Genomic DNA, 16,875 nt, shown 5'->3' on the forward strand with positions numbered 1-16,875 from the left:
ATTAGTTTCTATCTCCCTTCAGCTCCGCGGTCCAAACTGAAACCGTGTGTTATTGTCGACCTGCTGCTTCAAACCTACAATCCAAATAAAGGTGAAAACAGTTCTCATGTGTCGTCGTCTGTGTTATAGCCGACAATAAAAGGTTTGTTGTGTGTTTTTCCTGATAGACGTGATACATCATATTTTCCTCCTGTCCAATCAGAGCCTTCCCAACCCCCAGACCTAAAGCGGAGATATCTACAGCTGAATAAACCAGTTTTTCATGTAAACCTCGTTCGGGAATAACCATTTCCATGTAAACACAAAGCAGAACACTTTAATTCCGTAGGATTTAATTAGGAAAAAATAATTCCGAATTAAAAAACATCATGTAACCGTGGTCACTGTATAAAAATGAAGCAAGTATTTGATTTACTACGTTGTTTTTAATTGAGAGTAGGAAAGCCTCTAATCAACCCATACTTGTAGTAGTATACATAATATGCAGTAAATATGAACTAGATCCAACCAAAGGAAATATGGTATTGAAGAAATATTGAGGTCCTAAAGTGAGGAAATGATTTGTAAATCAGCTTTTTCATCATGCATGAGTAAACCGACTATGAAACATGAACAAAATCCTAAAACAGTATTTCCATTTTGGTCAATCTTTGGGTTTCTTTCTGGATGTCCACACAGAAAGGATAAGACTTTCAGTTAGTACAGAAACAAAAGAGTCTTGCCTCTGTAGAAAGCAGCTTTCAGCAATTGTAGCTGATGATCTTGTTTTCATTTTGATGTCTCAGTCTTCCTTTAAGCTACAATCAATAGCAGTTGAGCATGACTGCTGCTTCTTAATTAGGACAAGGATGTTAATTGAAGCAACATCGCAGGGGTTGACGTGTTAAATACTGGCTAGGGAAGCTGTGTGAGTAAGGCAGTCTGAAAAGAGATTAAAACAAGACACTCCCGTGATAAACAACTTGTAGTTCTCGTTGAAAGATCAAGATCTGCAACAAAACTTTTGGGAAAGCAACTTGTAAACATTAAATATAGGTTAATGTTTACAATTTACTTAAATCAAGTACTGGTACTATACAATTAGTTTAGGTATAGTAAAGTTTGGAGGTATTAGAACAAAATCACAAACTTTATAATAAAAATGGACAAAAACCGAATTTAATAATATAAAATAAATGACGCTTCTTGGCATTTTATTAAAAAAAGGAAGAAAAGACATTTCTGATTTTGTCTGTTGCGATTTCGTCCATTGGGATTTAGTATGGGGAAATTTTGTCATGAGTGTGTTTCTGGTACAGTAGATCTACATTTTGGGCAGAAGTGATCAACATGTTTAAAAAAATCAAATGAAAAAAATGATCGGTTAATCAAAATGCAATTCATAGAAGAGAAATCCAAAGAACTATAACAAAACTTACAATATTTAAAGGGGTTACCCTACAGCATCAGTTCTGAGTACATTGGTACGATAATCGATTGTAAATATATTTTTTAAGCCTGTTAGGACTAGGTCTCAGCTTTAGGACCGTATGCAAATCCATAGTCTGCATACAGTATAGCAAGGAACGGCTGACTCAGGTGGTAGTGTGTTTTAACTAATTAAAAATTAATTGAGGTCAATCAGGTGCCTTCAGGATAGCCAAGTATCTGAGTGTAGTTCTCAGTACACAGCAAAATCACCACTGTTAATATACGGGTAAAAAAGAATGCAACATTATTCTAACACCCAATTTATTTAGAGTAAGACTTCAAGAGTGACCTCAGGAAACAAAAGATCTTGTGAGACCACATCAAGTTTGAATGTTATCCTGCATATTTAATTTGTTTGACCCCATTCATATGTTTAAGGTAAGGATTTTTAGCAGTAACTGTTCTATTAGGAATACTTCAGGTCAAACTCCTTTTGACAGAAAATGCCACTGATTTCTGCCAGTTTTTGTGCATCATGTCAGTTTTGCCATGATGTATCCGCCTTTGGTATGAAAATGGTTATGTGACAATCATTCCCTGGTAGCTGAGTTTCTGCACTTCCTAATCTAGTTTGAAGCCTTCTTTGCAGTTGTGTGTCCATTGTCAGTAAATGTAAAAATAATTCATGGTAGAAATTTATCTTACTTAAATTAATATGATTTTCTAACTTTGTTCAAGTAAGAATTAGAGGTAGTTAAAAATCAGATGATCATAAAAAAATTCTTTATTTTTGGAATGTGCAAATACTTTACAGAAGGATGAAACATGCTGTAAATTAGAATCTCTAAACAGTTTTTTTAAGTTTAAAAAGTTGTGTGATACAAGGCCCTTCTTTAGGCCACAACATGTGATGGGACTTCTGCTCTGATGCTCAGACTGCCCTTGACCACCTCGGGGTTGAGCTGCTATGTATGAATTACAGTGACAGGCTGGGGACAGCAGGACACACGGGGACAAGGTTACATCCCTCCCCTTTCATTTCCCCCTCATCTGACCCCAGTAAATGTGCCCCATTGCCTGGATCTTATTTACACTCCAGCGCCCTGTGTAATAAAAGCTCCTTCATGCAGTATTCATAGGGCCTCTTTCTTGTGTCTGAAGTTGGAGTTGTGGGTTATAGAGACTGGCCTCGTGGATCAAGGCTAAGGCATAATGTTTACATGAACACATGGACAACAGGCTAATGCTCTTTTTTTCCAGACTCTCTAACCTAAGGCCTTCTCAGGTGATCAGATGCCCTTATATGATCCAGAAGTACTAGCTGAAGAAGCTAACTGCACTCCACAAAGGCCCAAGAGCAGAGATGAACCAGCTGCTGAGGGCAAGAACTCAGTCACAATAGCTGCCTCAAGGTAGGAGAGTCATGGTCATGAAGGGATACGTCTCATCCAACTACTGGCCAATAATCTGTCTCTCTACAATATAGAAGCTCCTGCAAGGCATTATAGCGGCTAAAATTAGTAGGCACATGAGTCATTTAATGAGAGAGTTACAGAAAGGAAAAATCAGTAACACAAGGGAAGCCAAACACCAGCTACTGGCCGACAGAGTAATTACCAGATTGCAAGAGTATGAAGACCAACCTGTGCACCACCTGGATTGACGACATTTAAGCCTATAACTCGATGCTGCATACATGGATACTGGAATGTCTGAAACTGTACAAGATTATCAGGACAATAGTAGCCTTGAAAAAGAATTCCATAGGAATGTGGAAGACCATGCACCATAAAGGCCAACTCAAAGACAATTGTCCAGGTCATCATCAAGTACGACATATACCAAGGAGACAAACTGCTAACACTGTTTTCTGCCTCGGCCTCAACCATCTCATTCAGATGATCAACAAAACTGGCTATGAATACTGATTTTGAAAAGCAGTAAGTAACAGATGGACTAACAGACGCACAGGTGCACTAATTATGGCATAACAAGAGCCATAGAAGCCTGGTTATACCACAACAGAGCAGACGCAAGGTGCAGGGTGTGCAAGGATGCCTCTGAGACACTCAAGCACATAATGGCAGGGTGTAAGATGCAGCATCTGCACAATCAAGTGTCTTGGATAGTGTACAGGAACATTTGTATCCAGTTTGAACTGGAAGCTCCCAAATCGTAATGGAACACACCGCAAAGTAGAGAACAACAGGGGTAAGATGTTGTGGGAGCTTCCAAACTGACACAAACCAAGAGAACACAGTGATGGTTAGCAAACACCAGCAGGGGGCACTAATCATAGATGTGGCGATACCAGCTGACTTCAACATCAGGAAGTAAGAACCTCAAAGTAGAAAAGTACCAAGGGATTAAAGAACAACTGGATTAGTTGTCAAAGGTCAAGGCCCCACATAGTCCACATTGCAGAAGAAGTACTTGGGAAAGTGACTATCAAACTGGGAGAGTGACTCAAACAGATTAAAAAAAAAAAAAAAACATCTGAAGCCTCAGTCCAGCTAAAGATATTTCACAGAACCTTCAAACTCCAAGGCATTCAGTAGAAGACCTGAGATTGATTAAAAAAAAAAAAAAAAAAACCTAATACCCAAAGAAGCGGAGAGGAGGATATTCTACAATACGCACATACTGTATATCTTGTACAATACCAGGGACAATCTGTATAATTTTCACATACCATTTTAGTCAAATATCAGCTTTATACCTTATATTAATTAAATGGAATACATAAACCTTTAATATTTTCATTGCACCAAAGATTGATGAAAATAAAAGCTGAATAATATTTAGAGTCAAGATGAATGGATTTGTCTTCCTGTGTTTCATGATTTGAACATCACCTGTGTAGGGCTGACTTGTTAAGTACTCGAAGTTTAGGTCTGAGGCTGTCTGCATCAGCGATGCCACCTACAGGCAAGGAAAGTTAGAGCTGTATGTGCTGTGTTAATAAGTACAGGTGTGCAGATGGTAAGACAGGGTCAAACTGGTGCTCACTACAAAACATCCCATCAGTATTTAATGGCTATGGGTATGTTACATTTCCTCCAAGTGAAACTTTAATATGTCAAGTAGAAGCACTGGTAGGATATTTATTCAAAAGGCAATGTTTTATCAAGTTTATTCAGTTCAACCTATTTGTGAGCCAATCTTAAAATCTTGCAACAATTAACCAATGACAAGTGGCTGCTCAAAGTACAACCTAATCAATGAGTTAAAATCAATGGACAAAACGGGCAGAGAGAGGCTAACGTAGCAGCTGTAAGTTCCTGTTCCAACAGTCACAGCCAGGCAAATCTACTTGTTTTAATTGCGCTGCAGGATCCATGATTCACAAAAATAACCTGTGTGTCCTTGTTATTGTATTTATAAGCCACAGCGTGAGTTAAATTGGTGAAACAAGATGGACCTCGGAGAGAGTGTGTAATAAAAAACAAAGGCCGACAGTGATGGATGGCTGGGTCAGCTCGTGGCTGAGGAGAACGGAGGTGTTGGTAACATCCAATTGAGTCTAAATTACTCTGGGTCATAAATGGGCTAAGAGGTTAAAAGGTGGGGAGCTTTTAGGAGTGCCATTCATACTTAATAAGTCTAATATAGGCTAGAGCAAATGGTCAAGAGAGATAACACAACTGTTATTTCTTTGAGATGTTGCATTCAAAATAATGATAATCAATTCACCCTTTGCTTTAAGCCAAACATCATTTCCATACTTGACATTGCGACACAACTGAATAGCAGACTAATTAAATTATTGTAGTATTTTCTTTCTCAGATATAGTCTCAAGTGAAGAGGTGTGGATTTCTTAGGCAAAGGTATAATTCTGCCATGATTAATGAATAAAAGACTAAATAATCACAAAGAACTGGATCAAAGTGCAGCACACAGTGAAACTGTGGATACATTTTAGGATTAAATTTATTTCAAAAAATGAGCCTTTAACATTATGTGGGAATAATGTGTAGGTTAGAAGAGCTTTGCTGAGCATGAATGATGTGACATTTCTTTACCTCGTTCAATCAAAAAACGTTTTTAGTGTGAAATGACGACTAAGAACCGACTGTGATTAAGAAGGTACATTTTTAGTTTTAACCTAGTGATTCCAGCTGGGAAATGCAGCAGTCTGTTCGAACAACAGCCTTTGTCAGTGTAGAAATGAATCAATGTATATTTGTGCTGCATTTTCTGACCTGAAACTGCACTTTTGAATTGATGAATGAGTCCAAATCAAATACTAAATAAGATCTACCAAAAGCCCTAATACAGCAACTTTAACCGGTACAATTTTATTACCTCTTTCTTTTCTTTCTTCCCTTTTAAACCATGAATGTTTCAGCACCAATGCATATAGATTTCTTTGCTGGGGTAAATTGACTGAGAAGTTGTTGGGCTTGCAATATTGGCATTCCTCCATGCAGCGTAGCCACTTTTGTTGCCAAACTGATGAACAATCTTATTCTCCTGCTATGAGCGGAGAATAACACTTTACACTGTTGAAATAGTCCCAAAAAAAAATCATAAAACCAGTAAAAGCTGTTTTGGTAAAAAAGGAATTAATTTTACAAAAAGAAAAAAAGGAGCTAGTCTGGTGAATGAAAACAAAATTTACTAAGGATGTCAAAATGATGTGAGTGAAAGCACTCCGTCAAGTCAAGGTTAGCCTGAGCAGTGATCAATACTTAAATCTCAATAAAACAGCTCAATAGCTGAGGATTGATGGGGAAGAGAAAGCACAGAGTGGGGGAAAGGATGATAGAAGGAGCAACACAAATGCCAACCCTGTCATAATGTTAGCAGGCCGGTAATACATAACAGTCACACAGGATGGAGCTCCTCATGGTGGCGGGTAATGTGCTGAACCGTAAGATGGATTAAGTCTACTGCTATCAGAAAATATAGCCCCAGATCAATATCATATACTTTTGCAACCTTCAAACCAGGATTAATAAACGAAGGTTGAGACACAAACCTGCCTGATAGATGTCAGACTAAACATAGATAAATGTACACAAGGTTGGAAGTCAGTTCCGGTTTGAGATTTTTTTTTTGTTCTTGCTCCTATTGAATGTACAGCACTTCTTTTGAAAATCAACAGAACAAAGATTCCAGAGTACCAGGACACAGACAGTTGCTAGTGCCATTGGGTGCCATTTACTCTGATGTCTTTGTCAGTATTTCTTAAAAATATCAATGTGTGGCTTTTTCAGTGTTCATTTCTCTCCTGCAAAACTGGCAGCAACTCGTTTAATAGCAGAAATACTCAAGAAGAGTTCTTCTTCTTCCAATAAAAAGACAGAGCAATGTGGGACTTAATCATTCCAAGCTTATTATGTGATATCAAATAAAACATGCAGTGACAAGAAAATAATTTAGAGTACTGCTTCATTCTTCCATCACCAGCTTATAGATAACCAGCACAGGCTTCCACTTCTACTGTGTTCTGTGTTGGTTTTTTTATTAGCCAAAATTGTATTGCTTACATGAACATGGTCTTTCTAAACTAAGACTGTCTCATTGTCACCAGGAGGCATTTTTCCTCCGTCACCGTTTATGCTCGTGCTCTGGTCTATACTTTAATGTCTGTTCTTACTTGTAAACAGTGCCTCCATTTCCATGGCCAAGTTGCTCCTGATAGTGTATGTCTTGGGCATTTATCTACAGAAAGAAACACAAAATGGACATTTATGTTTAATAATGTGAGAAGCCAGGCAAACACTGAGTTGTATGTGTAACTAAGCAGGTGAGCATGCACATCCACATGGTGGGTGCCATAACATCACTGGAGGCTATAAAGAAGGCAGGCTTTTAGGTCAGTCGAAATTCAGCTCTATTTGTGGAGCAGAAAGCAAGAAACAACAGAAGGATGTGTGATCAATACATTTGCTTTCCAATTTATCAAAGGAAATTGTTTTTAAGGTAGAATTATGAAGACCGAAGAAGGTAATATTTTCACCGGTGTTTATTCATTTGTTTGTCTGTTAACAGGATTACGTCAAAAGTACTGCTACTTAATGAACTGACATAAACGTTTAACCAAAGATAAACAATACGCCATGGAAGATTCCATTAACTTTCGGAAGAGATGCTGATCAATATACTCATTCCGGATCACTAAATAATCAAAAAATCCCTATCTCTCATCATTGGCTAAATTTTAAAAATGTGTATCTCAGATCGTAATTGACTGATCTTTTTTGCAATTTGGTTCAGTTACAGTATGTTGAGTTGGTTCCTTAATTACCCAACCAAGTTTCATCTAGACTGGAACCGGATTGCGCATTTCATCAACATACTCGCAAAAAAAGGGGGTGCACACACTGTACATTTCCCCTTACTATATCGTTTATAATTGGAATAGAAATTTCTTTCATGCCTTTACAGTGTGAATGATCATGATAACATGATCAGGATCACTGATCTAGAAAACTGTCCATATCTGGCAAAGAGAATATTTGGTGCTTTTTGGAGGTTTGTGCTCTCTGAGTGCTCTTGTTTGTTTGTCTCGTTGTATTGCTTTGCTTAGATGAAAAAGTGTCGAAATGTGTTGAAATGACAAACAAAGGACATAATTAAAAAGGCCAAAGAAAATGTGTGTGAGTGTGTCTCAGCAGGTTTGCTCAGTTTGAAGTTATTTTACTTGCCCAATGTGATATGGTCGGAAAGCAGGTTTAATAAACTGGCAAGTAGATTTAAAGAAGAAGACCTCACAACAAAATATGAACGTGCAAATATATCTTGGATTTGCATGTTCACACATTTTAACCAAATTGATTTGAAAACGTGTTGTAGGAGGAAGGTGAAGAAAGTGAGATGAATTAGATGAAAGAACGAAAGAGAAAACAGCTCTATTAGTCCATCCTGTTACCTCAGAAACCTGAGAGGCTGCTGGCTTAATTGTCTTCCTGACAATCTGTGTGTGTGTGTGTGTGTGTGTGTGTGTGTGTGTGTGTGTGTGTGTGTGTGTGTGTGTGTGTGTGTGTGTGTGTGTGTGTGTGTGTGTGTGTGTTTAAACTATCTACTCCTTGCACATCACTGTGCAGACAATAACTGAATGTGCTTTTAATGTAAAATACATTTTGTAAACTACTAAAGAGGTCTTTAAAGGTTGAGATATCACAACACACTCTCTTCAATATCAATATCCTTTAAAAACCTCTTTTACAGGAGTGAACTGGCCAAAACAGTGCAGTGGTACCCTAGTGGTTACAGAAGTGGGCTTGTAACCGGAGGGTTGTAGGTTCAAATCCACTGTGGACCATCACTGTGGGACCTTGAGCAAGTCCCCTAGACCTAATTGCTTCCAGGACTCTCTTGAAAAAGAGATTATTAATCTCAATAAGACTCTCCGGCTTAAATAAAGGTTAAAAAAGAGAGAAAAAAAGAGAGCAAGAGTGAGTTTAGATAACGCAGTCACAAGATGACTGACAATTGAGCTTATTTCTCTTTCTTGTATAAAGGTCTTAAATTCTCGCCGAGTTACAAGATGTGTAATCATAGATCATGGGCTTTGCGGGAAGCCGCACATAGAACATATTAAAAAAAAAAGTATTATTTCACTTTTTAAACAAAGAGAAGGAAAGTAGAATTTGAAAGGGGTATATATTTTTGAAGAAAGTAAATTTAGAAAAAATATGAAAAAAAGATGCGTTTCTGTTTACAGTGTTAAAGTTTGAAATTATCTTGAGGGTCACTCTAAGTTATTGAGTTCACGGTAGGGATGTCCTGATACAACTTTTTTTTACTTCCGATCCGATATTGCAGCCTTGAGTATTGGCCAATACTTCTTTACAGTGGGAGACGACTGATCTGACACCAAAGTCTACATAGGTAAATATATAAGGACTTACCTGTCCGTTGGTCAATATCCTCTTCAGCTCAGCGGATGACTTTTTTAAGCTGCAGGAAGAAATGAAGAAACAGGGAACATTACAGAAAGCTAACCGAAGAACTTTTCTTACGTTCCACCGAGTCTTTAAGGAAACTCACCTATTGTTGGCTATAGAGTCTGGGACAGTGTGACTGCAGTCACTGTTAGGGTTAGTTCTTGTATTAACCTGAAATTGAGCAAATACACACTTTACTATCTTATTAGTCAAGGAACAACATAACAGACTTCTGATCGGAGGTAATTTAGCTTTCAACAGGAAGATACTAAGCATAGAGAAGTTCACATTAACAATGAAAGTAATAAAAATAAATATAAAGAAACCTCATAGAACCCTAAACAAAAATGTGAGACAAAATGAATTAGAAACTTTTAGACATAACCTAGAGAAGCAATAATTAGGACATTATAATCGCTAGCTCTGAATGGGATGCTGCTCTTTACATCTATTCATCTTGCATCCATGTTTACTCCAAAGACCTCCACACTCAACCCAGATACTGAAAGAAAGAGACAAGACCCTGCAAGAAGGCAACTAAAAATAACTCATTAATTGAGGTCAAAAGGGCGATGTGCTGGGTCCACTAAAGCACAGGGATTGGCTTATTAATTAGTGCCCAGGAAAACCTCATTTATGTGGCACACAAGGCTCCCTGCAGCCAATTAGTTTTGTATTAAAACAAGAGAACAGAGGGGAAAGACTACCAAAAGACTAAAGGTTTTTGAACAACATAATCTTCTCAAAACAGACCCTTGACCTTTCAGAGAAAATGACTGAGTTTAGTAGTTGTCATTGGAGCTTCTCAAGGGGATCCGTTAACAAAAAGACTTTGGGTATTTAGGATGAGGGAGGGGTGGGTTTTAGTCTGTGAAATGCAGATGGATAAAGAATGGAGGATCATCTGGAGAAATGGAGGTGTCAAGTCATTTAACCCATTGTAATTAGTAATGAGTTTCAAAAGCAGGCTATGCCTAACATAAAATGGGAAGGTCTAAGGAAGGCTATGGGGGGCTTTTAATGACAAATTCATGGTTGAACAATGACACAAACTGTCAGATTTTAACTTTTGTCCCCTTTTTAAACTACACTTATATTTTTCCACTTACACAGAATATGATCTTGACATAAGGATTTACATTCAGTGTAACATCTTGACTGAGCACCAAAAATCAGAGGAAAGAAAAGTGAAAAAAGAAGCTGGAACGCAACCACAGCCAGATATTTACATACATAAACATAGGGGTGAGGAACCAGAGAATGAAGGAAAGAAAAGAGAGCCTTGACTCAATTGACATTTCAATAAGTGGAACATGGCGTTACCAATCCATTCCACTCAAATTCGCACCCTCCCCTTTCCTCCCCCTCTGTGTAAGGCAGCCGAAACAATTATTGAGATAGGTACCTTCAGGCCATGTATGTTCCGGATCCCTGGAGTCTTGCCGGCTGAAACAGTAATTGACTAGATTGTAGAACACATCACTGGGCCATTTACAAATGTGTTGGAAAGGAATGAGTTCTTTACAGAGAGAGAAGGGAAAAAAAGATGAATAAAAAAAAGAGCTACACTGAAATTAGTCGTAGACATGAGAATGATTGAGATGTTGAGGCAGCTGGTGAAGAAAAACAATCCCACTTAAAGCAGAAAATAAAGAGTACAACTTTTTTTAAAAAAGTAAACAAACTGGTGAACAAATGGAGCCTCAAAGCCAGAATTGGAATTAAAACAGGCCAAGACACTGAAGTGCTTCATCACTTTGCCCTCAAGGACGTTAAATATTTGTATGACTGAGAAGATCGCACTGAGCTACAGCAGAAGCTCTTACTCTTAGTCAAATACAGTTTATGAAGAAGACACAGAAACAATAGAGCAAAGATGGGAAACCTTTAACATAGTAGGGGTCACAATATTAACATTCAGGAAAGCATTTAGAACAATGACCAATCTGGGCATTAATACAGGGGGTTTTGTCTTTGTTTGTTACCTTTTAATACAGTTGCTTTGTGATTTTTTTTTTGTCATTTTGTGTGTTTTCCCGAGTCATTTTGTGTATTTTTAAGTCATTATTTTATGTGTTCTTGTTCTCATTTTCTGTATTTTTCCTCTCACTGTCAGAATTCCTCTAGTTGGTTTGTGGGTATTTAGTCATTTTTTGCATTCTTGTTGCTTTGTGAATTTTTCTGTCATTTTGTTGAATTTTACTAGCATTTTGTGCTTCTTTAGAGTCATTTTGTGTGTTTATGAAGTCATTTTATATAGCTATTATGTTAGGCTTCATAATCCTTTCACCTTCTAGAATTACAATTTTTGGTGGATTGGTTTGGGGGCCACACAAAATTAGACCGAGGGCCCCTGGGCCGCCAGTTGCCAATGTCTGGCATAGAGTAAAGCAGAAAAGGCCAAATACAGGCTTTAATGAACAATTCATTTTTTATTTTTTGCAATAGTGTTTTAAACACTGTGTGTGGGGAAAACGAATATATAGGGTTAAATTGAACTTTTAAATAATTAGGCAGAGTATTAGCAATAGGAACACTATGAACTGTAGATCCTTATAGTTTAAAGATGTTGTTAGCAAATTGTAATCAATTATTTCTTGGTATATTTGTCAAGTTGTGTACCTTCCTTTGAACCACACAGCATCAATGTCAAAAAAAAGGTATTTTAAGGTTTTTAAGGGTAAAACTTTAAAAAGTGATGGAAAAAAAACATGTCAGTACCTCTTGGGAAAATCTGTAGAGGGTCTGGCAGCAATCCATTCATGCGCTGTTCATTCATTGTGTTGCAATACTGAAGAAAGAAATTAGAATAATAATAGTTAAGGAGTATATTATTACATACAAATATAAAAACAGTCTGCCAATTGTACTTATGAGGGATAGACATGCAATTCATTATTAAGAAACATTGAAACAAATCATATAAAGAAAGCTGTCACAGTAACAGAACGAAAAAGTTTCATTAAAAACAAAGGCAACTACCGGTAAGAGGCAGACAATGTAACAAGCAGCTGTAAAAATAATGTACTTAAAGATGGTTTAAACACACCAAATAATTAAAAAAAAAAACACAAAACCCTAATACGTTTAGAAAGAAAGACAAAATGTTTGTTTAACTGACGTCAGAATACATCCACAGTGTTTGGATAACTGAACCCATGCTGGTCTGAAATCTGTTGCTGAAGAGGACCAAAGCCCTGTGGGCCTGTTGTGAAGGAGGGTAGCATTAACCCTCCTCTACTGCAGGTCATCAGCTCACCAAACACTCACATCCTGCAGGACCAACTCCTACACACACACACACACACACACATGCTGAAGCCTGGCAGACGCTTGCCAAGGCAACACAATAATTGATGTTTCAGTTACCCAAACCATCTGTTAGACTTTGTGTGTGTACGTACGTGTGTGTGTGTGTGTGTGTGTGTGTGTGTGTGTGTGTGTGTGTTGTCCTTTAGGAAGTTTAAGGGAAAAATAAAAGGTCAGACTGCAAATGAAAAACTCCAATAGATGCCTCTGTGTACAGCAAACATACATTGTGTTTAATTTACAAATCAGGACGGACTACTAGGGCATCACAGTGGTATGTAAATGTGTTCTCTCATCAAGTAGCTGGAAGAAAAGGAGAACGATAGGAACGGCTGGCTTGGCTGGGAACTGATCAGAATGGCTACCCAAGTGGTACAGCTGTTATTAAAAGGCCTATTTATCACTGTCAGATCCCTCCTCGCTCTCAGTCCTCTGCTTTCACCCTCCAGCATTCGGCCTAGGCCACATCTGAACATTGGCCCTTATACCAAAAAAAAAAAAAAACATGCTGCGTGTGTTCGGATGGAGGCTGTCGGGCTTCACCTACCTTTAATTTTCCGCTCAGCTAGCTTATTGATTAAGGCTGCAATTACCACCTAATCTGTAGTAGGTATGTTATTAAAAGACATTCTCCATTGTTGGCCAATAACTAAACAGTGTCCGATCCCAAATACCATCAGTCAGCCTAGAGGGACAGGCGGGCGGGCGAGCGCGAGCAGCGAGAGTCTCATCATCATTAACAAACTGAGGAGAAATGGGAGTAAAAATGGAGGAATTAGAGTTGCTACACCTCCAGGGGAGCTGAGTGAGGGAGAGGGGGGAGGTCGCGTGTTATTTTAGCACCTGACACAGGCTGGTCTTTAACTTTGAGCACGGGCGTCTGTCTTTCAAGGTGTCAAACAATGATTAGAGATGCCCGGAAGTCTAGTGGGTCTCACAGGAGCATGTAGCAATCAATGTTCTCAGGGATGGGGGGGACACCTCTCACAATAACTGCCCTCTGCAGACTGTTGTTAATTAAGTGCTAAATATGAGTATTAATTTTGCTCAGCAAACAGGTTTGTTGGCCAATGTCAAAAACCAATAATCCTAAATTAAAAGAATAAAACAAGCAATAGCTTGCATATTTGAATCTTGTCTAATACATTTTCTAACACACTCACAGAAATATCTTCACACACACGGCCAACATTGTACCTGGAATGATTTATCCCACTATTCACTGAGCAAATGTTTCCCCTAATACCTAATAATTCCACCTAATGGCTGTCTGCTCACCTGGAATTAACCACGCTGAAGCAGAAACCCACTGGGGTTTCTACTGAGGCTTGGTGGCAGCCGCAGCAAACTACACGGTAAAAATGCAAATAACCGCTGAGATGATTACAGCTTGCATAACACAGTTTATGTGCTACTTCAGCATCAATTATATTTCAAGTGAGCCCAGGATTTTACCAGGTGATCAGCAACTTTTCTGTTTATGTAGCCATCTCACAAATAAGGTTACTGAGCAAGACTATGATTGCGCTAACAGAACATAAGTAGGGTCAAAAACAAACCTTTTATCACAGCAGTTATCATCTGATCTGAGGGCCACATTATATATCAGCATTTAAAATAACGACCAACCTGATTATTGATACACTAAAGTATTTTTTTTTTTTTTTTTTTTTTTTGTCGTATTGCATATTTTTCTGACATTTTCTGTGTTTGTTGTCATTTTGTGTGTTTTGGAATTCAACAATTAATCTGATACAGGATTTTTAGGGCCGATGCCAATATCCGATGTATTTGCCGATAACGATATATCGATTGATAGCCGATATATGAAATAAGAACATTGATATACACAGGACATATACTGTACAATAACACAAATCCTTATAATACAAAAAAAAAAAGTTCAAGACATAGATGATGTGGAATGCATGTGACTGGTCTGTCATGCTTTTAATTGGAATGATGTGTTTTTGTCATTTTGCGTGGGAGGATGTTTCTTTTTTGGCAGTGGCTATCCGTACGGTTGCCATATCAATATACCAACATTCTAGCCATATGCAGCGCCCCTATTTGGCTAGTTTAGGTCACGTGAATAAGACAAAACCTTACCCTAAACCTAACCCTAAAAATATTGGGTTATAACCTAACCCTAACCCTAAGACGCTATACGTACTTGCACTTCGGTAAACGTACAAACAGCACTGGGGGTTGTCTGTACGGCAACCGTACAAATAAATACTTTCTTTCTTTAAATAGAGGCAAATAAAAACAATTTTTAACTTAAGACGCAGTTGTTTGTTGTTGTTCTGAACAAGCTGCCATATGACATAAGCATGGCCAACAATCAAAATCTAATCTCGTCCAAAAGATTGAACCCATATTAATATAATATTGTATTCAAATAATATCTAATATCTCAATAATATTGATAAACATAACAGATTCATACTCTATTTGACACAGCAAAGGGAAAACAACATGAGGAAAGAATGTAAAGAGTAAATCTGTCTGAAGGTCTTTTTTCTCTTCTGTGGTTTCCATAACACTTCACAGAATAACACCAGTCGCTTATTACCTAATCGCCCTGCGACCTGATGCTACTTAATGATTACAAAGCAGCCACGAGTGAACGTGGGACGCCAGTGGACAGAAAAAACAGGGAGAGTAAATTGTGCCTGTGGCTTGAGCAGCATGGTTGTGAGCTGATGGGGGGTAAAAGACATCCACAGATGAAAGTAGATTTTGAACAATTTTGCCGCCCAGGGGGAGCAGAGCTTTAATGAGGCAAAACTTTAAGTACTGAATAATAAATAATAAAAATTGACAGCTCATTTAGTTTTCAGTGTACCTCACACAGAAACCCATTACACGCCATTACTCTTACCGTCCATGGCATGAACAGTAAGTATGGTGGAATAGTAGCACAGTGGATGGAGGAGCAGAATGTGGAGTGGGTTTAGGGCTGCTCGATTATAGAAAAAACAATAATCACGATTATTTTAGTCATAATTGAAATAATGATTATTTGTCAACCAAAAAGTTATTTATTGATTGTACAAAACAATTAAAAATATATTCTTTAAACATAAACAAAATCCTTCAAACACAAGAATCAAGTTCACTTTTGCACAAAACAAAACACTTCTTGTACGTGATGCATCTTTGCTCTAGGTTTTCATCATCAAACCCAAAGTGTTCCCATAGAAGAGAATTTGACTTGCCTTGCTTGTTTACCAAATGTTTTTGCTGCGTTTCTCCTGCCATGTTTCAAAAACACTAGCAATAGAGGGGTGTATTGCCTGGCATTTGACGATACGATTCGTATCCCGATACATCGCTCACGATGTGGCTTTTAAAACAACTTTGACTTTAGTGCAACTTAACTGAGGTATATGCCTAGAACAACAAATAAATGCACAAAGTTAGTACTTTCTTTTCAGATTTTATTGAAAAAACACAAGCTGGTCAACATGCCCAGGTTTCAGCGCACTTCTTTGTGCAGATACAATGTATCCTGCAGTGGAAAAGCCTTTCCTGGTTAAATAAAGGTATAAAATAAATACATTTAAAAATTTAAAAATAATAATAATAATAATAAATCGATATGGATGCATTTTGAATCGATTCGAGAATCGCGCGATGTAATATCGCAATATATGCCTGAATCAATTTTTTTTTCCAACACCCCTAGCCTAGCAACAACTTTCCTCGTGTTAGCCTGCAGGCTAAGCTAGCTTTAGCTTTGAGAGGCTTGAGGCGGAGGAGCTAGCATGCGCATGCATTAAACAACTCTAAGTTAGTATTAATAATCTTTTTTTCTCATCTGTGACAAGCTTTATTCTTTGTAGATATCCTAAATCATGGAAGCTTGTTTTATTTATCAAAAAAGACTTAGGTTTAATTGGAATTTTTTTTTAATATATAACTGTTGTACTCGATTGTTATTTTTGTAATTGTTGAGTGTAATAGTAATAATCAAATTTTGATTAATTGCACAGCCTTGAGTGTGTTATTTCTAATTTTTCAAAATAACAATTAGTAATTAGATTAAATGCAGCTGGATGAAGCTTTTGAGTTGAAAGCAAAGCCATGATGTTTACCTTGTGTAATTTAATTATATGCTAATGAAACATCAGATCAGCATATTGTATTCCTGTAATTCTGAATGTATTAAGTGCAGCCAGAGCACAATAAAAGAATAATTAGTTTTACAAGTTGGCTCACTCAAAAGACACTTGTGCCAACAGTTTTATCTGCTGC

The 16,875-nt window shown here is 37.6% G+C and overlaps 1 protein-coding gene across 1 annotated transcript in view; it reads right to left on the reverse strand.

The window, feature by feature from the left end:
* map2k5 (mitogen-activated protein kinase kinase 5) overlaps window positions 1-16,875 on the reverse strand; it is a 70,950-nt gene that overhangs the window by 49,118 nt on the left and 4,957 nt on the right. The window contains exons 4-8 of the mRNA XM_028443024.1: window positions 12,028-12,097; window positions 10,712-10,752; window positions 9,410-9,477; window positions 9,271-9,319; window positions 7,014-7,078 (exon numbers count right to left, since the gene is read on the reverse strand). Coding sequence (XP_028298825.1) covers window positions 7,014-7,078; window positions 9,271-9,319; window positions 9,410-9,477; window positions 10,712-10,752; window positions 12,028-12,097 — 293 coding nt within the window. The remainder of the gene's footprint in view (window positions 1-7,013; window positions 7,079-9,270; window positions 9,320-9,409; window positions 9,478-10,711; window positions 10,753-12,027; window positions 12,098-16,875) is intronic.

Source organism: Gouania willdenowi, chromosome 3 (assembly GCF_900634775.1).
Source record: "Gouania willdenowi chromosome 3, fGouWil2.1, whole genome shotgun sequence".
Lineage (NCBI taxonomy): Eukaryota > Metazoa > Chordata > Actinopteri > Blenniiformes > Gobiesocidae > Gouania > Gouania willdenowi.